At 37.4% G+C, this 24,891-nt stretch overlaps 1 protein-coding gene across 2 annotated transcripts; it reads right to left on the minus strand.

Annotated features, from left to right (window-relative positions):
- Nucleotides 1-123: 123 nt before the first annotated feature.
- On the minus strand, nucleotides 124-24,114 carry LOC113120429 (CAD protein-like). Of its 2 annotated transcripts, XM_026290231.1 has the most exons (44): nucleotides 23,697-24,114; nucleotides 22,650-22,789; nucleotides 22,405-22,534; nucleotides 22,185-22,327; nucleotides 21,956-22,097; nucleotides 21,592-21,763; nucleotides 20,800-20,985; nucleotides 20,603-20,712; nucleotides 20,323-20,465; nucleotides 19,888-20,019; nucleotides 19,509-19,742; nucleotides 18,715-18,936; nucleotides 18,390-18,578; nucleotides 18,179-18,303; nucleotides 17,948-18,081; nucleotides 17,161-17,273; nucleotides 16,819-17,069; nucleotides 16,446-16,692; nucleotides 16,237-16,335; nucleotides 15,838-16,062; nucleotides 15,535-15,717; nucleotides 14,287-14,505; nucleotides 14,025-14,192; nucleotides 13,744-13,926; nucleotides 12,524-12,628; nucleotides 12,187-12,429; nucleotides 11,057-11,138; nucleotides 10,800-10,966; nucleotides 10,041-10,205; nucleotides 9,317-9,448; nucleotides 8,985-9,186; nucleotides 8,437-8,627; nucleotides 8,205-8,345; nucleotides 5,980-6,069; nucleotides 5,648-5,798; nucleotides 4,683-4,721; nucleotides 4,207-4,373; nucleotides 4,033-4,107; nucleotides 2,065-2,277; nucleotides 1,603-1,728; nucleotides 1,290-1,445; nucleotides 1,092-1,193; nucleotides 910-1,004; nucleotides 124-794 (listed from the first exon to the last, which is right to left on the minus strand). In XM_026290231.1, exons 1-44 carry the CDS (start codon nucleotides 23,788-23,790, stop codon nucleotides 695-697), a joined length of 6,726 nt encoding a protein of 2,241 aa, XP_026146016.1. In that variant the 5' UTR covers nucleotides 23,791-24,114; the 3' UTR covers nucleotides 124-694. The 2 variants fall into 2 exon arrangements, with proteins under 2 accessions (XP_026146016.1, XP_026146017.1); XM_026290232.1 differs by lacking the exon at nucleotides 4,683-4,721.
- Between the last annotated feature and the right edge of the window lie 777 nt (nucleotides 24,115-24,891).

The following is a 24,891-nucleotide window of genomic DNA, read 5'->3' on the forward strand; positions in this document are numbered from 1 at the left end:
TGTAGAAAACATTGAGTAAAAGAGTTAATTTATTACATTTTAGCAACAGATCAGGTGATTTACAGAAATTCTCTCCCTTCATTTGTACCAGTACACAGAACAACAGAGCTGGAAAAGCAGGAGAAGGATCTTAGATCTTTTTATTATTGTCTATAAATACAATTACAAAAGTTTTACTCACTAATGAAGAACAATCTTCAAAGAGTTACTAGTCTGGTCCCCTACTGGAATGTAAACAGGTCTATATTGTTGTAAACGCACAACAACAACAAAAAAATACAGCATTTAGATCAATAATATACCAGTTAGTGATGTAGTAGTACAACTGTTTATTGTATAACTTTTTGCAAAATTTTGCTGATATTGTAGTGAAAAGAAGAAACTGAGCAACCCGCTACTTTCAAGTGCTACATTAAATGTAACCATCTCAGATATTTAGGATTAATCTAGTTTAACCACACTGCACTCTGGTTGCTTTAATGTGCGTGTTTTAATCAAACACTCAACATATGGAATTTTATTGCAGTGAGTACTGAAAGGAAAAATAAATCTGGCTACTTGATCTCACAAAATTTAACCTACCGGAACTATATGTAGAGTACACAGAATAAACACCAGTCATGGAATCAGTATGTTGCTAACAAAATATTTCCCTTTACTGTCAAATGTCCAAGAATAGACTGTGATGGTCCCTTCACCGACCCAGCACAGTAGCCAGCAGTGCCATCCGAATATACATCCCATTCTCAGCCTGCCGGAAGTAAGCAGCCCGAGGATCCGTGTCCACTTCCGCACTAAAAACAAAATATGATTAGGAAATTTTATTTTACACTCCAATTCATGTAACTTCCTACTATGCCTGCTTTAAATTAAATTTCATCCTGATATATTGAATTAAGAATAGCAAACCTGATCTCATTGACTCTTGGAAGCGGATGCATAACAACCATCTTCCTTTTGGCTCCAGTCATGATATGTGGGGTGAGGATGAACTGTCCGAAACACTGTTCGAAGGAGCAGTTCATTTATAATATGCTGATATTTAAGACACAAGCAAATGCAATGATCTTCTCGGCGGCTAAATCCCTCACCGCTTTGTACTCGTCTTCGGAGGCGAATCGCTCCTTCTGTATTCTGGTCATGTACAGAACGTCAGTCTCTGGAAGGGCCTCTTCAATGCTGTTAAACTCCTCCTGTAGATATAGAGATGTTTAGGCATTTAAGAGAAAAAAAAAAAAAAACAATGCAAATAAACAAAAAGCACCCAAGTATGGTCTGTATGAACGCACCTGTTTAATGCCTTTGGAGGCCACAAAATCGATGATTTCGGCAGGCATGCTGAGGTTCTTGGGAGCCACGTAGCGCAAGGTGATCCTGTACTGAGTGAGAAGTCTAGCCAGAGAATGCACAGTGCGGCCATGTTTCAGATCGCCTACCATGGTAATCTGACATTTAGGAAAAAAAGATCCAAAAATGACCAGACAGTAATCATAACGGAGCATCACTGCAACATTCTGTTTGGAGATGGTAGTGGCATCGAAATGACACACTTCGGCTCCAAGTGGAAATATTGACGACAATATTTTTCCCCCGTGTACTCACAGTCATGCCATTGACTGTTCCCAGCTCCTCTCGGATTGTAAAGATATCCAGAAGGGCCTGAGTTGGATGTTCTCCAACCCCATCACCAGCGTTGATCACTGGCCGCCGACAATGCCTTGCTGCGCTCTACAAACCAGAAGCATTTTCTTGTTCAGACCGATGCATTACATACACTGATGTATCTCACACATACAGGCATTGAAAATTTACGAAGAGGTACATTTTGTCCTCATGTTGTCTACTCTTCAAAATGTTTTTTGGGGAAAAATGTATATTTTTTATATGTATATAAAAATAAGTATTTTTTCCTTCAAGGATACATTAAATTGATCAAGTGACAAATATGTTACAAACTACTGTTTTCTACTACAAAAGATTTCCATTAAAAATAAACCGCATTTATGACACTGAAAACTGGAGAAATGACTGCTGAAAATTCTGGCATTAACACAATTGACTCACTTCTACAGCTCCAGGTATGGGGTGGCGCAGAACAATGACATCAGCGTAGCAGCTCATGGTGTGAACAGAATCAGCCAGAGACTCGCCCTTCTGCGAGGAGGATGTGGACTCACTGAAATGCACCACTGACCCTCCCAGACGGTGCATGGCTGCTGCGAATGAACTGCTGGTGCGAGTGCTCACCTCGTAGAACATGGAGGCCATGACTTTACCCTGGGAGAAGATGAGCAGAATGGAATTAAATTCATTTAATCGTTTTAAGACATCTCCTTCAAGAGATTCTGTTTCCAAAGGCCACAAATGACCACTGAGGCAGAGATCTACTTCAAAATAACACGTCACTGCCAGATTGAACACCCCCCGTCTCCAGACTGCTGCTGACTTGCAGTTAAATACTCCTGCGGAGGAGGTTTATGTAATGAATGCTCAAGATGGGCTGTAATAAACTATAAATCATCCAGTGACATTTACTGTACCATTGGACAGAATGAATCAGAGTAATCAAAAGGTATTGTGTTCTACAGGTTGAATCAAGATACAATTTGCACTTTCAAATAAGAATTCTGGATCCTTAATTCCATTAGCAGGAGACTCACCATCTACCTTCAGGCAACTTGCCTTCTCTCTTTCGTATTATATATATATATATATATATATATATATATATATATATATATATATATATATATATATATATATATATATATATATGAAACATTACTATTTTTTATGTTTTTGAAAGAAGTTTCTTCTGCTCATCAACCCTGCATTTATTTGATCAAAAATACAGAAAAAAACAGTAATATTGTGAATTATTACTACAACTTAAAATAATAGTTTTCTATTTGAATATACTTTAAAAATATATATTTATTCCTGTGATGCAAAGCTGAATTTTCAGCATCATTACTCCAGCCTTCAGTGTCACATGTAACATCCAGTCTATCACATGATCATTTTGAAATCATTCTAATATTCTGATTTATTATGAGTGTGGGAAACACTTCTGCTGTCTAAAATATTTGATGAATAAAAGGTTAAAAAGAACTGCATTTATTCAAAAAAAAAAAAAATTCTAATAATATATTTTCTTTACGATCACTTTTTGTAAATTTAACACATCCTTGCTGAATAAAGTATTGATTTTATTTAAAAAGAAGAAAAAAAAAAATACTGAACCCAAATTACTGCCCAGTAGTGTATATTGTTATTACTAAATATTTATTAGCAAAAGAAACTTCTTTCAAAAACATAAAAAATAGTAATGTTTCCAAACTTTTGGTCTGAGATATAGATATATATATATATATATATATATATATATATACACACACACACACACACACACACACACACACACACTTCAAAGTTTGGGGTAAGATTTTGTCAGATCATAATGCTGCAGTAAAACAGTAATATTATTAAATATTAGAATTTCAAATAAATTTAATATATATTTTTTTTAATATTGAAAACCGTTTTGTTGAAATATTTTTGTGGGAACTGTTATACTTTTAGGAATCACGGATAACTACAAAGCTAAAAAGAGCAGCATTTATTTGAGATCTATCTATACATCTATTTATCTACAGTATCCATTCATCCATCCACCCATCTCTCCATCCATTGTAATATATCACTAACCCCAAACTTTTGAACCGTAGTCAATTTAAAACCAATACTTCATTCGGATAACATTTGAAAGTATCTCATGACGGAACCATTTGTTCTCACAGTAAGAGTTTTCAATTCCAGAAAGTATTGAGTTGATTCAAAAAGACAAGAACCACTGTGAATGATTCAGTCAGTGAGTCACTAGACTGATTCAAACTAATAAGTCAATAAGAAATTAATCTAAACAATTTTGACAGTCTTTAAGAAGAACCAGCTCATGATTCAGAAACAAAAGATTAATTTGCCAAGTTATATTTGTGTAAAAAAAAAAAAAAGTACTAATAGTCAATATACCTTCAAAATATCCAAAGGTCTTTCTTTCTGCACCATCAGACGAAGAGTATGTGCCACATTGAACAAGTGTGACATCTAAAAGCCCAAGACAGACAAGAAAGATTGATGAGCCACTGTAAATACACAAATAGAATATTCCTGGACTCGACTACAGGATAGATAACACTGTGTCACCTGTTCCTTGCTGAACTGGCGCACGGACAGGATGTGCTGGCCCACCAGCGGGTGCAGCAGTGGGGAGGTCTGGGGGTGGGGCAGGATCTGCTGCTGCCCAGCTTGAGGTGACAGGATCCTGGCCAGGGGAGGAGGGTGTGCATATGCATCCACTGGGGCAGCCAATTCTGATAATGGAGGCAAAACAGTGTCACAATCAGAAACTAATACATCACTGCCATGTATCAGTAAATCTCACTATACACCAATAAACTGAACACAGAATAAGAGCTCATTGGGATCAACTTGAATCACAAGTAACAGCATGCATGCAAAGCATGGGCAGAGCAGTGTAACAAACCACCATGTCTTGTTTTGATTATGCTTAAAACTAAAATATGCCCATCAAATGCATCCAAGAAACAAACACAGATTGGCAGAAAGAACAGCAGACAAGGGTGGCAAAGCTCTGGTAAACATCATTACAAACGTCAAACCTGCATCATACGGTGCTTTTAATGACACCTCCTCTTCAGCTGCTCAAACATTGAGGCACAAGGTTTGAAAACAATGCATTAGTAACTGTACAGTTAGAATTTTAACAAAATAAAATATATATGTTTATCATAATTGCCAATGCAGTTTTTGTAAAAACATTTAGTTTTCCAAAAAGGGTTTGAAAGTTGTTTGTCTGACAACCCCCCCCTGCCCCCCAAAAAGTAAAATTGTAGTCCATGTAATTTATTAATATTATAAAGCAAAGTGTATATATACACACACACACACACACACACACACACACACACACACACACACACACACACACACATTTAACTGTCTTATTCCAAGTTGCAATATATAAAATACATTTTATATATATATTTTTTAATAATATAATTTGTCAGGTTTTAGCAGTATTTTGCATGCGTTCACTTACGATTCTTTTTTTTTCTTAGCTGATTTTAAGGTTTGAGATATTTAGTTTTAGATTTTTTAAGTTTGTTCAATTATGAAACATGCTCGAAAAAGATTGATTGTTTAAATGACCTTGATCGAATGAAAAAAAGGAAGATGGAAAATATGGATATTCATTTTCAATTCACAGACACAGGTGCAGAATCATGAGACTTGGATACTGATTTGATAAAAAAAATATACACATCACACGGACTTTACCCACTGCCTTTTGAGGTTTTATGGTAGATCTTTTGAAACCTGCATAATAAAAACATGCCTTGCTTGAGATATGATCATATTGGACCAGCAAATGGTTCAGCTGAACCATGTTGCAAGTTCAAGGGACATACAAAAACAAACAACTGATGCTAGCAAAACAAAAGCTGACATCCAACTGAACTGCACTGTCTGAATAAAAAAAAGTTACAAACCAATTATTTCCAGCACAGTGGTTCATCTGGCACACAAACGCATGCCCAAGCTCTGTGGAATACTCTGTATGTACCTGGAGGCAGACCAGGATCAGATGTGCAGTGGATACGAGGAGGGAGAATGAAGCGTCCGTCCCCAGCTGAACGTCGTGGACTCGGGGCACGGCTACGGACCACATCAACAGGTCCTACCTGACGGGGGCGCTCAGGAGTCATTGCCTCATGCTGTAATTGACAAGCATGGTTATTTGCTTCCAATGACACTAAAAAGGACCAGCGGTTTGAAGAATGGATCGATGGATGGATGGTTATTTGTTAGCCAGTGCACATTAGAAAGCAAAAGCTGAACCTTAAACAATGCATGTTCAGGTTTTTGATTATAACCATGGATCAGTTAGTGCAATACCTTAGGAGCATCCTTTATAACCTCAGTTGTTACTGCGGAGGGTGTCGACCATGACTTCACATCCTGACCATAACCTGGAGGGACCAATACCTTAAGAGAAAGAGGAATGAATGAACATTGATATTAATTACAAACATGTGCTCCAGACAAAATCTGCTGGGCAGCTATTCATTAGATGTGAGAAAAAAAGGTCCCAAATCACATAAACTGCTGTTCCAATGCATTTTTGTCAGCGAGGATGTATTAAAGTGATAAAAAAAAAATAAAAAAAAAATAAAGACTTTTACATTGATCCAAAAAAACTATTTCAAATACAAACCCGATTCCAAAAAAGTTGGGACACTAAAAATTGTGAGTAAAAAAAGGAATTGAATAATTTACGAATCTCATAAACATATATTTTATTCACAATAGAATATAGATAACATATCAAATGTTGAAAAGGAGACATTTTGAAATGTCATGCCAAAGATTGGTAGCCTGACTACGTCAGACTTCCTACTTCCGCTCAATTTCATTTCGCTTCTGTACTCAGTCTGATACAGCGTCGGAGCTTTCTGTTTGCCACCGGTCTGGAAACAGCCGGGCCAATCAACGAACAAAGGGCGGGCTGAGAGCAGTCACGTAGATGCGTAGATTAATTTCGCATAATCTGCAAAAGTCGTTTACAGCCATGTTCACTCCGGTATTTCGCTCGCATCATCATGTGTTTACAACAGGTTTACAGTGGAAGTTCAATCATAGATTTGAGTTCGATGCGGCTGTACAGGCGCATAACATACGTCATACCTAAACGTATCTGATTGGCTTACGGGTAACCAATGATTTTAAACTTCAGACAAGCGCCCCCTTGCAAAAGAGAGAAAACATTTCTCTATTATGCCATTCCAGACTCTGTCTACGAAGCAAAGTCTGGAATTACCAGGCTAAAAGATTGGCTCATTTGGGATTTCATTACACAATCTAAAAGAGTTGGGCCAGATAGCAATAAGAGGCCGGAAAAGTTAAAATGTACATATAAAGGAACAGCTGGAGGACCAATTTGCAACTTATTAGGTCATTTGGTAACATGATTGGGTATAAAAAGAGCCTCTCAGAGTGACAGTGTCTCTCAGAAGTCAAGATGGGCAGAGGATCACCAATTCCCCCAATGCTGCGGTGAAAAATAGTGGAGAAATATTAGAAAAGAGTTTCTCAGAGAAAAATTGCAAAGAGTTTGGAGTTATCATCATCTACAGTGCATAATATCATCCAAAGATTCAGAGAATCTGGAACAATCTCTGTGCGTAAGGGTCAAGGCCAGAAAACCATACTGGATGTGCATGATATTCGGGCCCTTAGACAGCAATGCATCACATACAGGAATGCTACTGTAATGGAAAATCACAACATGGGCTCAGGAATACTTGCAGAAAACATTGTCTGTGAACACAATCCACCGTGCCATTCGCCATTGCCGGCTGAAACTTTATAGGTCAAAAAAGAAGCAATATCTAAACATGATCCAGAAGCGCAGGTGTTTTCTCTGGGCCAAGGCTCATTTAAAATGGATTGTGGCAAAGTGGAAAACTGTTCTGTGGTCAAACAAATCAAAATTTGAAGTTCTTTTTGGAAAACTGGGTCGCCATGACATCCGGACTAAAGAGGACAAGGACAACCCAAGTTGTTATCAGCGCTCAGTTCAGAAGTCTGCATCTCTGATGGTATGGGGTTGCATGAGTACATGTGGCATGAACAGCTTACACATCTGGAAAGGCACCATCAATGCTGAAAAGTATATCTAAATACTAGAACAACATATGCTCCCATCCAGATGTCGTCTCTTTCAGGGAAGACCTTGCATTTTCCAACATGACAATGCCAGACCACATACTGCATCAATTACAACATCATGGCTGCATAGAAGAAGGATCCGGGTACTGAAATGGCCAGCCTGCAGTCCAGATCTTTCACCCATAGAAAACATTTGGCACATCATAAAACATCATATAGAGGAAGATGTGACAAAGAAGACCTAAGACAATTGAGCAACTAGAAGCCCGTATTAGACAAGAATTGGAGAACATTCCTATTCCTAAACTTGAGCAGGTTGTCTCCTCAGTCCCCAGATGTTTGCAGGCTGTGATAAAAAGATGAGGGTTTGGAATCGGGTTTGGAAATGTTTTACTATTCCAAGAACCCTGAAAAAAATAAAACACAACATGTTTTTCAGATCAGATCTTCACCTGTCCATCAATATAGGCCACCTCTCCTCGGAGTACCACCCTCATGACTTTTCCTTTCACTTTCATGCCCTCAAATGGCGTCCACTTTGACTTGGTGAACTGCATGTGCTTCGGAATAGTCCACTCTTGCTCCAAGTCCACCTGGGAAATTCAAGTATCACTTTGAAATTTGAAAATATTTTTTAATTTGTAGGCCGCCATTCAGCATCTGAACCTTGTCAAACATAAATACCTCTACATAAGTGTCTTCTTGAGCGGGAAGAGAGAATATTTTACTGGGGTTTTCATAAAGCCTCTTGATGATGTCATCAATGGTAAGGCGACCCTCGCTGACGGCCGTGAGCAGCAGAGGCAGCATAGTCTCCAGACCCGGGTAACCTGGAGGTGGTTTCTCAGAGTTTTTCTCCTCTACTGAATGAGGGGCTGGAAAATAAAAATAAACTAATAAATAAAGGCTTCCAAGAACTTCTCAGATTTGGGGCCAGTTTTTTTTTTTTTTAAAGAAATTAATAATTTTATCAGATCATCTTGTAGGACAGCTTGAAAGTCTTTTTTTTTTTTTTTTTACAGCAAGTATGTCTGACCAAGAAATTAGAAAATATATAGCACAACAGTAAAGAATGGGCTGAAGTTCTGTACAAATTTTTGAATGTAGCTTGGAACTGATCTTAAATTATGGATTTTAAAACCGGTTTGTGTAAATGTTTGTCAGGCAAACAAAATTAGATGCCTTTTTAAACAGAGGTGAGGCTCAGCAGAGATATTAACTCCCATTATTACCGTGGTCTGTTGCGAAACAGTCAATGATGTCTAGATTTTCCCACAATGCCTCCATGTCCTCACGTGTACCGAGCATGGGCCGCACTTGCGCCCTGCCGTTTCCAATGGCAGGCACATTATCTTCACACAGGAAGAGATGATGAGGTGCTACTTCACATGTCACCTGGATGCCCTTTTGTTTAGCAGCTCGAATGATCAGAATCTGAGAAACAATGCATGATTTTAGTTAGTCACAAACCACATGAATATATAAAGAAACTGAATGGAGGATTTACAATGAAGATTAAATGAAATGCAGTTATTAGACCATGACATAGAACAAGGATTCTTACCTCTTCTTTCTTGGCAACATGGCAGATATGAACGGTTCGCTGATACAGCTGCGCCACCATCAAGACTGCAGCCACCGTCTGTTTTTCTGCATGTGCCACAATGGGCAAGTGCTTTGGCCACTTTTCAAAGTGCTGCATGCAAAAAAGACAGTAATCAAATGCTATCATAACAGTAAAACATGACAAATTGCATCATTAAAAAAATAATAATTCAAAATAAAAATGTACTTAAATTTTATATATTTTTTATTTTCAACGCATTTTATTTGAAAAGAGTAATTGTATACGTGCTGTCAAACAAGTTTTTGTTTACATAATATATATGTGTACTATGTTTATATATTATGCATATATAAATGCACACAGTATACATTTTGAAAACGTACATGTACATATATACATTTACATTTATACTGTTATATTTTATATTATATATAAATATTTTTAACATATAAACAACATTTTCCTTAAATATATACATGCATGTGTTTATATTTATAATAAATAAACAGTACACACACTCATGTATAAATGTAGACAAACTTTTTTGGATGAGGTGAATCGCGATTAATCGTTTGACAGCACTAAATGTTATTTTAAATAAATATATTTTTTTATTTTAAATAAAGGGTTTACATTTTAAGTAGATTTTAAATGGATCTAAAACTTTATTTAAAATAAAAAAATACTGTTGTATTTGTTGTATACCTTGTTGTTTCCTTACCTCCATCCACAGAGAAACATTGTCCATTTTCAAAGTGGAGTACGTGTCATTCAAGTACATCTTCAGACCAGCTGTACAGCTAGCAATGGACGGAAGAACTGTAGCGTTGTCTGATGAAGCCCCCACAAAAAGGGCATAATCACAGCGGCACCCAGCCTTGGCAAGCTAGACATTCATGACAGAAAAAAAATAAAAAAAATAAACCAGTGGCATAGCAGATGGGCATTTCATAGCGCTTCAGGAGGATAATAAAAAATTTGGCTATTAGCTTACTACTCAATTAAAAATGTTTTTAAAAGAATTTCATCCTAGAATTAAATAAATATATTTAAAAATTAAATTAACGCTGCAGACATTAGTGAAAAATCAAGAGAAGCTTTATTCAAGTTACCACTTTCAAAAACAAACTGTTTCTTCTTTTTCTCCCACTATGTATAGGCCACAAGAGAAATATACACCAGCACATGCTGACGTAGTTAATTCAGCGTCACTTGCCGAAAGCTGTCAGTTTTTACTTTCACTTTCTTTATAAGGAATTGACCGAAGTCAAGACGTTCACCAGCATAACTCTTGCACAAAGTTTGCACAATGCTAGTGTGATATCCATTACCTTGCTTTTATGGTTTAAAAGAGGCTAAAATTTCCAATATTAAAACATAACACCCCATGGGGGATCCGCTAACTTTCACTACACTACTGCAACTTCCCTATTTAGTTTCATGTAAATAACCAAGCCAATATTTAATTTGTTGATGTTACCTTCTGTGCCATAGCAAAGGAGCTGGGGTCAACGATGGCAGGGTTGGTATTAGGCATGGCACACACCATAGTGATTCCTCCAGCCAGGGCAGCAGCTGTGCCCGAGGAGAAGTCCTCTTTATGGGTGGCACCAGGCTCCCGAAGATGCACATGGACATCAATCAAACCTTTAGACATACATGAATAAATGGAATCAGTCTCGATGTAATCTTTGTTTTGACAACTCCATTACATCTGAAAGGATGTGGTCTACTCACCAGGCAAACGGATGAGTTTCTGTGAGGTCATGCTGTCTATATGAGTCTTTACATGAGGAGCCTGACCAATTTGCCCCAGTGCCTGCAAAGTCCACATACATTACAATCTTCAGATATTTAGAGGTACGAGAGCATAAACAGAGTTTTTCCCCCCAAGCAGGTTCACAAAATGCAACAAGACTAGTCAGACCAGTTTTTTAAATAAGAGAGAGAAGAGAAAAAAAAACGTATACTTCCCAGAATATCCACCAGATGGGGCATGGACTTGATTACAAACTGAACATATCTCATCGACAAACTGAAACTAGCTTTAGGAGCGCTATCTTAATTCACTATTTTTGATAGCTTGCCAAAAGCATGTAGTACCGCGCAATCATCTCCAATCTGTCATTTTAAATTTTTCATACAGGAAACAAATTTTTCCCGTCCAGAACAGCAGGGGCATGGTTTAAATATAGCTAGTTATATGGCTAGTTAAACAAAAAAAATAAAAATAATAATAAATCTTATATTAATAATAAATATTTTACCTGTATATTTCTAAAACTGGAAAAAAACATTTTAATTTACAAAATATGTAAAAACCTGTAACCATAAACCATAAACAGTATTATTTATAAATACTGTTAAAATGCATTACTATTGATCATAACCTAGTTTTGGTGTGTTGGGCAATGTTTACAACAGGAAGTGTGTGCTTGCTCTTATTGTATGATTTTAAATTAACTACTATTTATGTAATTATAATCATGATTACTTGTTTTAAAAAAATGATATGGGGGGGGGGCAATATAAATAAGAGATTCATTGCGGTTAAGAGAGGTTCATGGATTATACTTTGTGAGACTCAGAGGACGCTTTTTAGTGACAATAAGAGGAGCGTGCTTTGTGCACTTTCTAGGCTAGCATCCATTCAGAATTTGTATGAAACTTATTACATTCATGCTGCAGGGTTTCGGGAATGACTTTTGAAATTACCTGTGACTGACACAGAGATAACCATGGCAACGGAAGGGAGAGAAGAAAAAAAAAGAAAAGAAAAAAGGAGTCTCTCTCTAATGCATTTGCAATGGCCACATCTGTAGTATAAACTTAAATTTGTTGGGTTGATAACAACGTGAGTTTCTCACCTGAACAAACAACTTGGTGCACTTGATGTCAGTGATGAGTGGCACGGAGTAGTCAATGGCCATTCGACGAGTGCGGTAACCTTTGGTCATAAAGGAGGACAAGCGTCTTCCACCAGAGTTCCTCATGGACAAATTGACGACCAAGTCAAAATGGTTCTCCTCCAGATAGTCCATGATGTTCCTTTGTTTGTCCTTACTAGGGCAGTCACTCTCCTCTTCAAAAGGCCAATCCACTGCCATCACCTGACAGGAGACAGATAAACAGAATTCATAAAACGGCAAACTTAACCGGTTAAAATTAGCTGTACAAGAAACACACTTTTTTTTATCACTGTACCTTGATTCCATGTTCAGTGTAGAAGTCAGCAGTGCCTAGACTGGCATACAGGTTATAACCCAAACTCTCCAATGTCTGGACTGTGGGCAGAAGCTCGCTCTTACTCTGAAAGAATTTCAATTGAATACTTTAATACATTTTTCTCTTAAAGGGCTAGTTTACCCCAAAATTTAAATTGTCAGTAATTACTCACTCTCATGTCTTTCCAAACCCGAAGACTGAAGCTGTATTCTTGTAGCTTCATAAAACTACAGCTGAACCATTGAAGTCACGTAGACTATTTCAACAATTTCCTTTTTACCTTTCTGGGCCTTTAACGTGTCAGTTGTGTTGCTCTCTCTGCAGGGTCTGAAAGCTCTCCGATTTCATAAAAATCTTAATTTATGTTCTGAAGATAAACCGAGGTCTCACGACATGAGGGTTTGGAACGAACGAGGGTGAGTAATTTCAATTCGATTCAAGTTTATTTGTATAGTGCTTTTTACAATACAAATCATTGCAAAGCAACTTTACAGAAAATTAAGTTTCTACAATATTTAGTAGTAGCTTATCAGTGGTGACTGTCAGTTTGTGCATATGACGTAGTCAAACAGACGATGAACACTATTAACATAAATTATTATATGATGCAATCACAAAATTTGGTAGTCCTGTGTGTTTCAGGGTTAGCATCACCTGAGCTGTGCTGGTAATTAAAATGCTAACTTTCATTTTTGAGTGAACTACCCCTTTAAGAATATAGATTTTTTTTTTACCTTCTCTAATAAAAGTGAGAGTGAATGTGCAAAATGTGCACCACTACACTAGTGTTGTGGGTAATTTCCAGGAAGTTCCTGTTATGTGTTTTTAGACATGTGGATGCTAAAGTGATCTGTGAGGTTGCTAGAACAGTTGGTTTTTTACTTTTACAGTTGAAATATCCCTTTAAAGCCGCTCTTTCAATATTAATATATGCAAATTGCATTATAAAAATTTGTTTTGCTTGTTTTATCGACAAATGCTTAAAAATAAGGTAAACCTCACAAACCACATGATTTATTGTATATGTTTTTTCTCATATAAAGGTTAAGGATTTCATTTTCTTTTTTCATTTTTTCATTTTTTTTTAAGTCATAGCCTTATGTATCTAATGGAATAAGCAATGGTGATGGTGGTGAAATTAACAAACCACAGCTTTCAGTAATGTGAATTACAAAATTAATAGTAAAGTAGGCCATTACCTTATAAGTACCAATAGTGAGTAGAATATTCTTTTTAGGGATTTTGAAGCCAGTGCTGAGCATGGCTTTCAGATAGGCCTCATATCGGTTTTCCCCAAAACAGGCCACTTCCCCAGTGCTGGTCATCTCAACACCTAAAACCACATCTGCTCCAGCCAGCCGTGAGAAGGAGAACTGAGGAACCTAAGGGTCAAACGCAGATCAAGACAATATACATCTTAAATACGGCGATAGTTCAAGTGTTTCCATTAAAAACAGACATCACAGAGATTTTTTAATACCTTAACTCCCACAATACCATTCCCCTTCATCAGCCCGACAGCCTCCACTTCCTCTCCCAATATGACTCTTGTTGCTAAGGCAACAAGATCCACACCAAGTGTTTTGGACACAAAAGGGAAGGAGCGTGAGACTCGCACGTTACATTCTATCACCTTCAGCTGATCATCCTGTTGACAAACACGATTTCGTTTCAGCACCAAATATTCTGAAACACACTCATCCTAGCTAAAAAGATAAGAAAAGAAAAAGAGGAAAACTCACTTTGGCAATGAGCTGCAGGTTGAAGGGCCCGGTGACCTGAAGCTCCTGGCCGATCGCGTGAACGATCATCTTAATGCGCTCCATGGTTTTCTGGTTGATGTCTTGAGGAGGAGTCACCAGTGTGGCATCTCCAGAATGCACCCCTGCGTTCTCCACATGCTCAGACACCGCTATGGCAATGACCACTCCGTCACAGGCCACAGCATCCACATCTATTTCCTGAAAATCAAAATAAATTAAAAAAAAAAGCAAAAAAAAAGCAAAATAACTCCATCAAAAAAAAAAAAAATGGTTGCAAAATTTAACAGTGCAAATCCTGCCGCCACAATAGCTTTAAATATTTAACACAACAACACTACTATTCTATTCTAACACTACTATTGAGTACTACAGGATTCAAATTACACAGAGGGATCAGTGCCGTCACTGTTAACGAAAACTATTACTTTTTTTTTTCCTTAATAGAAAAGGAGCAAAAATATTAGATGAAAAACGGAAAACACTGAAACTATACTAAAACAAAGCTTAATAGACATAATAAAAAACAAAAGACAAATGAAAGCTGAAAATAAGTTTATTCAAAATATTAAATGCTATAATCATGTATAAATAATATTAAAATAACAATGACAAGGATGTAATTTTGGGTTATCCGGATTTTAATTTCATGGCTGATATTCTAATTCTTTATTTTGTCTACAATAAAATAAAATGGATTAAAATCAATCAATCATTTTAAATACTACTTAAAAGTACATTTAGGCATAAGGTATAGCATTGAAAATGTATATTTATTTTGAGAATAAAGGTAAACTAAAATGTAAGGGATAAGGCAAAAATAAAAGGGCAAGTAAATATAATTTCACTGACAAACAATACAAAAAAATAATAATAATAATTTCCAACATCAGTTGATTGATAGCTATCATGTCATACAGGTTGTATATAATAGCTGAATTCACGGAGCAAACACAATTTTCAAAATGCTTTCTCAATCTGAGCAACAATAGCAACTAGAAAGACAAATCAGGACTTGAAAGTGTTACAGTATATTGTGTAATATTCACACCCAATGTAACAGTGGCAAATAAAAAAACCTGTTCAAACAAGCCATTTTTTATTTTGTCCCAACTAACAGCATTACCTAGTAATTAATGCATGCACACACATGCACTTTACTGTTAACTGGAACTGCCTGAAGGTGGGAGCTGTTTGTACAGCCCTAAAATGCTGTTTTTAGTGACTAACCTTGGCCTCCTGAATGAATTTGGAGATAACAACAGGGTGTTCCTTTGACACAGCAACAGCACTGCTCAGGTACTTTTCCAGGTCACTGTCTGCGTAGGCAACATTCATAGCAGCTCCGCTGAGAACATACGATGGCCTCACTAAGCAGGGATAACCCACCATCTCACAGAAACCCACAGCAGACTACAAGAGAAATGTCAAGGCATCACCTGAAGTTACAAGCAGAACTTATGTCTTCTTTGGTTATTCATTTCTCACTATCCTTGGTATAGTTGAATAAAATGAGTTTTCTTTATATCTTACCTCAATGTCAGACAGTTCTTTCCATCGGGGCTGGCTGATTCCTATGGTGTCCAGCATCCTGGAGAATTTGAAGCGGTTCTCCGCAGAGTCAATGAATTCAGGAGAGGTGCCCAGGATCCTGCACTGCTGTCTGTGCAAGGACATGGCGATGTTATTGGGCAGCTGTCCACCCATGGACAGAATAATTCCTTCTGGGTTCTCCATCTCATAAATGTCCATCACCACCTGTGATTAAAAGCAGGCAAATGCAATTATTATTTTTCAATAAATAAAATGTATTTTATTACGTATTGTTATTATTATTTAAAATAATAATTAATCATATGATTCATTTGAGCATTTATAACATTTGCATACATATACATTTTGTTAGCTTTTTATTAAGATTTAATTTCTTACCTCAAACGAGATCTCATCAAAATACAGTCTATCACACATATCATAATCTGTGCTGACTGTTTCTGGGTTGTAGTTCACCATAATCGTTTTGTATCCCATCTGTGAAATGAACAGCTCTCAAATAAACACTGAAATTTCACAAAATAATGAATTTATGCTTCAGTTTAAGCCACATAAAAGTCTGTTTTCCCTTAATACGGATGGCTCACCTTCCTCAGCTCCATAATACACCCAACAGCGCACCAATCGAACTCCACGCTGCTTCCAATCCGGTAAACCCCAGAGCCGATCACCATGACATGGGGCTGCTCGAAAACCACATCACTTTCTGAGCCGTGATAGGTCAGGTACAGATAGTTGGTGTGAGCTGGCCACTCGGCGGCCACGGTGTCAATCTGTTTGACCACTGGAAGGATCTTCCAGTCACGTCTCAGCTTCCTCACGGCCAGCTCAGTGCTGCAGCAGGGGAAAGAGCAGATTTAGCAGTCCCATATTAACTATTCTTTGTTAAAAAAAAAAAAAAAGCAAAAACGTCTAGAATTGACAGTTGTGAGTTTCTGCATCAGCAGTTTTTCTGAGTACCTTTGCACAGCTTGGGCGATTTGTTTGTCGGAGAATCCCAGCTGCTTGGCTTTCCTCATGACCTCAGGTGGCATGGCACTCTCATCCTGATTATACGCCTTTAGAAGTTTCTCATGGTCTGCAATGTTCTTCATCTTGTGCAGAAACCAGTGGTCTATCTTGGTCAGCTCATAAAGCCGCTCAACAGTGTAGCCGGCATGCAGGGCAGCTGCCAGAACAAAGATGCGCTTATCTGTGGGTGTCTGCAGCTCCTTGGATATGAGAAAATAACATTTTGGTTTTCATGAAACCAAATCAAAAAACATGGGAGTGGGATGGTAGATGTGTGACTTCATTACAGACCTCTTCGGACACTGGTTTGATGGTGTGGTCGAAACCAACGCAGTTCTCATCCACCATTCTCAAAGCTTTCTGGAAGGCCTCTTCAAAGCTGCGGCCAATGGCCATCACTTCTCCTGAGATGAAAGAGTGCTGAATGAGATCACAACACACTGGATATGAGAGTTTAAAAAAATATAGCACCTTCTACTACACACCGTTTACATTTAGTCATTTAGCAGATGCATTTATCCAAAGCGACTTACAAAATAGGACAAGGGAAGCAATCAAAAACAACAAAAAAGAGCAATGATATACAAGTGCTATAACAAGTCTCAGAAAGGTTAACACAGTACACGTAGCAAGGGCTTTTAAATAATATAATAAAAAGAAAACATAGAATAGAAAAAGAATAGAGCAAGATAGTGCTAGAGGTCTTTTTTTTATACTTGTATAATAAATGAAGAGAAAATAGAATACAAAAAAATTAGAAAGGTAGTTAGATTTAACACTAGTATTTGTTCAAATTTTAAATAATCTTTTATTGTAATATTTACATTTCCATTTTATTTTTTAGATTAGGTTTTAGTAATTATGTGTATTTATAATTCTAATTTTTTTTATTTCTATTTAGCTTCAGTCATTTTATTACTTCAAATGTTTGTATCTGATCTAATATTTACATTAAATTTTATTTCAGTTGAAGACAATTTTGCATAGTTTTAGTTAACAATCACACTGGTTTGAGAATCACAATATACAGATTTCTCATGCGGTTTTATTTTTTATTTATTTTTTTTAGGAGGCTCACCGACACTCTTCATGGAACTGCCGATTTTAGTGCTGACTCTGAGGAACTTGCTCAAATCCCAACGAGGAACCTTCACCACACAGTAATCCAGACTGGGCTCAAAGTTGGCTGTTGTGGAATTAGTCACTGAATTCCTGGAAAACAGGGACTTTTAAGCAACCTTGAAAAGAACAACACTTAAGTGTATAATTACTTTTCTATATAATAGCGAATTTCAATGAAAAAGCTCACTTGAGCATGGGCAGAGGGATTCCTAAACCGAGTTTAGCGGCCACGTAGGCCAGAGGATAACCTGTGGCCTTACTGGCCAACGCAGAGCTTCGTGAGAGACGAGCATTGACTTCAATTATGTAGTACTGTCAGGACACAAAGAATGGGATTATGGCTTGATCAATGCTTCCAGAGACTCATTTTTCCTAGTTAATAAAACTGACCAAATTACCTGCTCAGATTCAGGATTTAGAGCATACTGAATGTTGCACTCTCCCACAATGCCCAAGTGGCGAATAACTTTGATGGCCGTGTTTCTCAGCATATTGTATTCATAGTCATTCAGTGTCTGACTAGGAGCAACCACTATGGACTCCCCAGTGTGGATTCCCAGAGGATCAACATTCTCCATGTTACAAACCTAATTGAAAAAACAAAATCTAATTAGAAGAGAACAAATGGTAAAACATACTGGTAAAAATGTGAAGGTACACAGTGTAGGTATAAATAAATACGTCAGTTTAAATGGGAAAATCACAGCTCTAGGTGCTTCATACCGTAATGCAATTGTCATAGGCGTCCCGCACCACTTCATACTCGATTTCCTTCCACCCTTTAAGTGATTTGTCAACCAGGACTTGTGATGTGTGGGCAAAGGCCTGGGTGACCAATGTGATCATCTCCTCTCGGTTATTAGCAAAGCCTGAACCCAATCCACCAAGAGCAAAAGCAGACCGGACCAGAACGGGATAGCCGAGTCTTTCAGCAGCAGCCACTGCCTATAGAAATCACATAAAATTTTGGACCATATAGATAAGATATACAAACAAGAGCTAGAGAGATAGAGATATAGCGGAAGTGAGAGAAAAGGGTTTATTAAATTTGAAATATGGATATTTTTCCTACAAAAATGCAAGGAATTGCTTTAGGAGGACTTTATTAACCCCCTCCAGGAGCCGGGTGAAGTATGTTTTATTATAGATGTGTGTTCTTTATTTAACATCTTTTGGACTGTTGAACAGAAACACCATGATAACGGTTGGAATAGCCAAGACAATTTTTTATATAAATCCAATTGGATTCATCTGAAAGAAGAAAGTCATATGCACCTAGGAGGCCTCAAGGTGATAATCACAGGCTAATTTTCATTTATTCAACTAATCCTTTAATTCAGTGTGATAAATGAGTAAGGCCAAATATCATCTAAAATAATTAAAAAGTAGTCTGATTATATTACATAAAATGTGTAATGTAATGAAATACATTAACTAGAACTGTCATGTAATTTGGAAGGGATTTATATTTTTACATTTGAGTTGCCCTGATTTGTATAGTAGAGTAATGAGCTGACCTGTTCAACGGACATGGCTGCTTCACTGGGGGCAACATGCTCATTGATTTCCTCCATCTTCTCCACAAATATCTTTCTGTCTTCAGTCATCTCTATTGAGGCCACTGGGGTTCCAAGCACACGAACTTTGTATTTTTCCAGGACTCCCTGCTTAGTGAGCTCCACACCACAATTCAGGGCTGTCTGACCACCGAATGTGAGCAACACCCCATCTGGACGCTCGTTCTTTATCACCTATTTGAAGGACAGCAGGATGAACATTTAAATCTCTGACGTAAAAGGCTGAACCATGTGTTTTAAAGCATTTATTTAAGTTTTCAAGATCCATCAAGAAAAATAGGCCACATAAATTATTTTGGAATGGACAGCTCTCTCTTACCTGTGTGACATATTCTGGTGTAATAGGGAGGAAGTAGACTTTGTCTGCCAGGCCCTTTGAGGTCTGTACTGTGGCAATGTTCGGGTTGATGAGAACGGTTTGGATGTTCTCTTCTTTCAGAGCTTTTATAGCCTGAGAAAAAAAAAATTTAATTTGGAAAAAATTGCTTACATTTACTTTTGGTTAACTTATTACACCAATGATTAGATTTTTTCCAGAAATGTTGGCATTCCACTAGCTGATTGTTTATAAGATTCAGTCGTAAGCTTCATGTACTCTATGATCAAGCAAGTATAAAATTAATACAGGAAACTGATCGAATACTACAACCACTTCTACTACTACGAATAGTAATAAACAGCTAAACATTTGAGATGCCACCCTTAATTCCACACTCCAAACACTCTCAAGGTTTTTTCTCTTTTGAAAAATCACCTGAGATCCAGAATAGTCAAACTCTCCAGCCTGTCCAATGGAAAGCCCTCCTGAACCTAGAACCAAAACTTTACGAGGTCGAACAAATGCTTCCGGGTCAGGAGATCCAGGGAAAGTGAGCTGCTCTGTCAGTCTTTGCTTAACTGCAGAAATAAAAGAGTTTAGTAATTAGTTGTGTCAGCAGAATCACAACACATCAGAAATAATGTATTTACAGTAAACAGATGACAAAAGTATGTAAATAATCCTACAAGAACAAGTGTACATCATAACAGGTCACCTGTTTTTCCAGTTTTGCCCTCTTTAGCATCTTTGACTGTATCCAGAAACACATCAAAGAGACCAACCAGGTCTGCTGGGCCTGCCATGTGTTCAGGATGGAACTGGACACTGAAAATGAGAAGAAAGGAGACTTTTAAAAGCAATTAAGTCCATTGATACTGTATTTATGTAAACAATACACAAATGAATGCCAACCTGAAGAGTGGTTTGTGGTTGTGAACGATGCCTTCACTGGTTTTGTCATTGGCATTGGTGAAGAGCACATCCCAGTCTTCTGGGAGAGTTTTGGGATCCACAGCAAACCCATGATTCTGAGAGGTAATGAAACAGCGATTGGTTCCTTTATGGATACAGGGTTGGTTATGGCCACGATTACCATACCTGAAATACACAAGAACCATGAATGTAGATTCACAATGAAGTGCTACTCAGACATAAACCATATCTGAATGAACCCGCTGACTGTTCTCTTCTGAAGAAAGGCCTGTTGACTGGCATCTCACCCGGCCTTGAGCATAAGCAAAACAAAGCAACTATCCCAGGAATCTTAGAAAAACACCACCGCTTATCCCAGGACCAGACTAGCCTACCCCAGCAACTAGATATCACACCATGCTGCTCCTTCTTGATAACTGGAATGGCATGGGAAGGCCAAAGAAACAAGCCTTTTGTTCCCCTACAAACTCCTTAATCCACTAACCATGAAGTGATGCTGTCTGGTTTAAATCACACAGCAAAACATCCTAATATTAGTATTATGCTATATCTTTAGCTTGTTTTAGTGTTTTTTGTGTTTCAGTGGGCTTCAATGTTGATTGGTTCCCAACATCCCAAAATGTCTCCTTTTGTGTTCCACAGCATAAAAATGCATCCGGGTTTGGAAAAAGGATAAGTACACGACAGAACTTTCATTTTTGGGTGAACTATCCTAAAGGAATTGTGCTTCAGAAGTCTGCAGAAAGTGAAAAGAACGAACAAATTGCTTACTTCATTTTGTATGTCTTTGCACCAATGACCAAAGATAGAAGCTGATGCCCCAGACAAATCCCAAAGACAGGTTTGGGATTCTCCACACATGCCACCTTCCGTACATTCTCTACAGTCTCCTTACAGTACTCAGGATTGCCAGGACCATTGCTGATGAACAACCCATCAAAATCTAAAGAAACGGAAACACAGTGATATAATTTTTTTTGACAGATTTTTTAAATTACCATTAGAATTTACAGGCGGGTTTTCTAACCATGTAAAAAAAATTCTAAACCTGAAACAGTATAGTACCATGCATCTTTATAAATCCATTTAAAAAATAACAACAACATATCCTTCAGTAACATGTCCCATGGCTCACCATTACTATCTAGAGGATAATCCCAGGGGACAACGGAGACCCGGGCACCTCTCTGGCAAAGGCATCTGATCTGGTTGTACTTGATGCCACAGTCTATGGCAGTGATTCTCACTGTGCCCTCTGGATTAAAAACTTTTGGTTCCTGTTGAATCAGGTGTAAATAAGTAATAAGCTGTCATTACACAACAATAATCAGATAAAAAATATCTAAGAACATCAAGAAACTTACTTTCATGGAAACTTCTTTAACAAGATTCCGGGTGTCTGGATTGTCAAATGGAATATCATTGGCTGAAGTTCCTTCCAACACGAGTTTCCCCAACATCGTCCCCTTTTCTCTGATCTTTTTGGTCAAGCTTCGTGTGTCAACCCCTGATTTCATGGGAATTTACTTTATAATGCATAAATCAAAACCAATTTTTGGTAAAGAAGAACTTGCACTGACTGACCTTCAAGCCCAGGGATGCCTTGCTCTCGGAGCCACTGATCCAGGGACTTGGCGGAGCTCCAGTGACTGGGATTTTCAGAGAGCTCCCCAACAATAAGAGCAGCGGCATGGATTTTGGAAGATTCAAACCACTAGACCACAAAGAGGAATATTTAGAACACATCATACCAGTTGTATTAGAACAACCTGCTTTAGAAGAAATATTACATATTAGAAGTATATGTGGATGCAAGAGAGGAAAAACACCTTGCTGAGTCCAAACTCTCCATCTTCATCTTTAGGAACACCATAATTACCAATCAGTGGATACGTCAGAGTTAGTATTTGAGACTTGTAAGAGGGATCTGTGAGAGCCTCTGGATAACCCACCATTCCTGTCTGGAAAACTGAGGACACACAATACATGACTTAGTAAGTAACTTTTTATTCTATTTAATTACATTTATAGAATATGCACAGGGTGTCTATTAAGCTTCATCTTTATTAAATAAATAAATATCTTGGATAAATATACAATGTTAAAAATAAAAAAGGAAAACATTAATACCTTTCAAACTTTTTGAAATTCCAAAGGACCCCCCCCCCCACTCCCTCTCTCCCCTTTTTATGTGTACCATGTCAATTTCCCAGCATAAGTGATTTACAGTGATTATGGTGTTACTTTATAGACATAGACCAATTTCACCCACTATTGCAAATAATACTCGAATTTAGTATTTGTAGAGAAAAATATTTTCCGACTGATACAAAAAGTGTTGCTGAAAATGTGTCCGTGAAAACTATTAAACCCTGATGAACTTTACTAAACTATTTTTTTTTAGCAAGGAAACATTTGCTGACTGTTTTTTATATTGACAAACTTTTCAACTTAATGATGACTAAAGCTAACTGTAGACATAATACAGTCTATGCATAAAACGCATAACAAAATCAATATGGCAAGACAAATGTTCACTTAATTTTGTCTAACGATTTACGACGCTAAACCACAAAGTAAACTTTTTTTGTATGCATTCATTTATTTGTTACTGAGCCGAGAACCTAAAAGGATGTCTGGGATGTCAGTAATGTGTTACACATGCCCTAGGAAGTGGCTACTGGCGAGTGTTCACTTTTAAACGTTTAGCGGGAAATCAGACACGTGTAACTTCCTGAAATTCAGTTACACATTTATAAGTCACGTTTTCCGGTTAGAGAAAACAAGACAAGTGCGTGATAAGGAGCAGTGGCATAAAACAGGGCCGAGGAACACATATTTTTCAGTAACGTTACGTTTTATTTGATTTCACTTACCAACTTCACCAGACACAGAGGACACAGCACCGAACAAACGGCCTTTAAACGTTGTCCCGTCCTCCAATACTAAAGATGCCATTTTCAGCAACATAACTGTTAGTAGGCTACTTCTAAACGCAAACAAAATCTCAGAGAATATCTAGCTCTGTGAGCGTTGCACCTATGTTTTCCCTTTTCGCCGAAGTTCCCACGTGAAAACCACGTTGCTGAAGGTGATGTTCACCTGAATGCGGCTTAAATATAAGCGATCTCAGATATTGCTGTCAAATATCATGCAGTCCTAATGTAGAAGAATCTCACTGGCCGATTGCGATGTTACAGGCTCTGGTTAGTAGAGATAATAGTCCACGCACTGCTCCAGTCACAGAAGCGTGGAGCCATGTGTGGGAACTTCCATTTGGTTTTATTAGCTGAATAATCGCTGCGCGTCACCACGTCAGAGAGGAGGAGGAAGAGGCCTGCTCTAGGCTTCATTCACAAAAAATCTTTAATTTTTAATTTTCTTGACATTTTTGTTTTTAAAAATGAATCATTCATAACAACAATACAATGTATCTGGATGAAATTATTTTGTACATTTATAACCACAAAATCAGATCAGTGAAAATCAGAAAAAGTAATATAATAGATATAATGCCACACTCAAATTTAAATTTTCTCACCTTCAGGCCATAGATGAGTTTGTTTCTTCATCTGAACAATTTTGGAGAAATTTTGTATTAAATTACTTGCTCCAATAATTGTTCCTCTAGACCTCTACAGTTAATGGGTGCCATCATAATGAGAGTCCAAACAGCTGATAAGAAGATCACAATAATCCACACAACTCCAGTCCTTCTTGTGAAGTGAAATGCTGAGTTTATAAGAAACACATGTATTATTAAGACAATTTTAACTTCCAATCATTGCTCCTGGCTAAAATTTTAAAGCCTCCCTTTGCTTTCTCCAGTGAAAAAAAAAGTAATCTTGTCTGAATCAGGAGAGAAATATGCACAGACCAAGCACCATTTACATGCAAAAACAGTTCTAAACAAATATGTTGGTGGATTTTAGTGTGAGAGGACATGCAACTTTTCAATTCACAAATCTCTAATTGATGGACAGGAATCATCTCATTTTCATGGCACCCATTCACTTTTAAGTGTAATGCTACATTTCTCTAAATTTTTTACGATGAAGAAACAAACTCATA

This window comes from Carassius auratus, chromosome 20 (genome assembly GCF_003368295.1).
Source record: "Carassius auratus strain Wakin chromosome 20, ASM336829v1, whole genome shotgun sequence".
NCBI classification, from domain to species: domain Eukaryota; kingdom Metazoa; phylum Chordata; class Actinopteri; order Cypriniformes; family Cyprinidae; genus Carassius; species Carassius auratus.

What these genes read in the sequence shown, in the direction of transcription:
- LOC113120429 (XM_026290231.1), bottom strand. Translation starts at nt 23,790, where the DNA reads ATGTTGCTGAAAATGGCATCTTTAGTATTGGAGGACGGGACAACGTTT. An exon ending in TTAAAGAAGTTTCCATGAAA is followed by an intron (nt 22,098 to 22,184) that starts GTAAGTTTCTTG and finishes CTGATTCAACAG; the next exon opens with GAACCAAAAGTTTTTAATCC. An exon ending in CAGCCATGTCCGTTGAACAG is followed by an intron (nt 18,937 to 19,508) that starts GTCAGCTCATTA and finishes TGATTTCTATAG; the next exon opens with GCAGTGGCTGCTGCTGAAAG.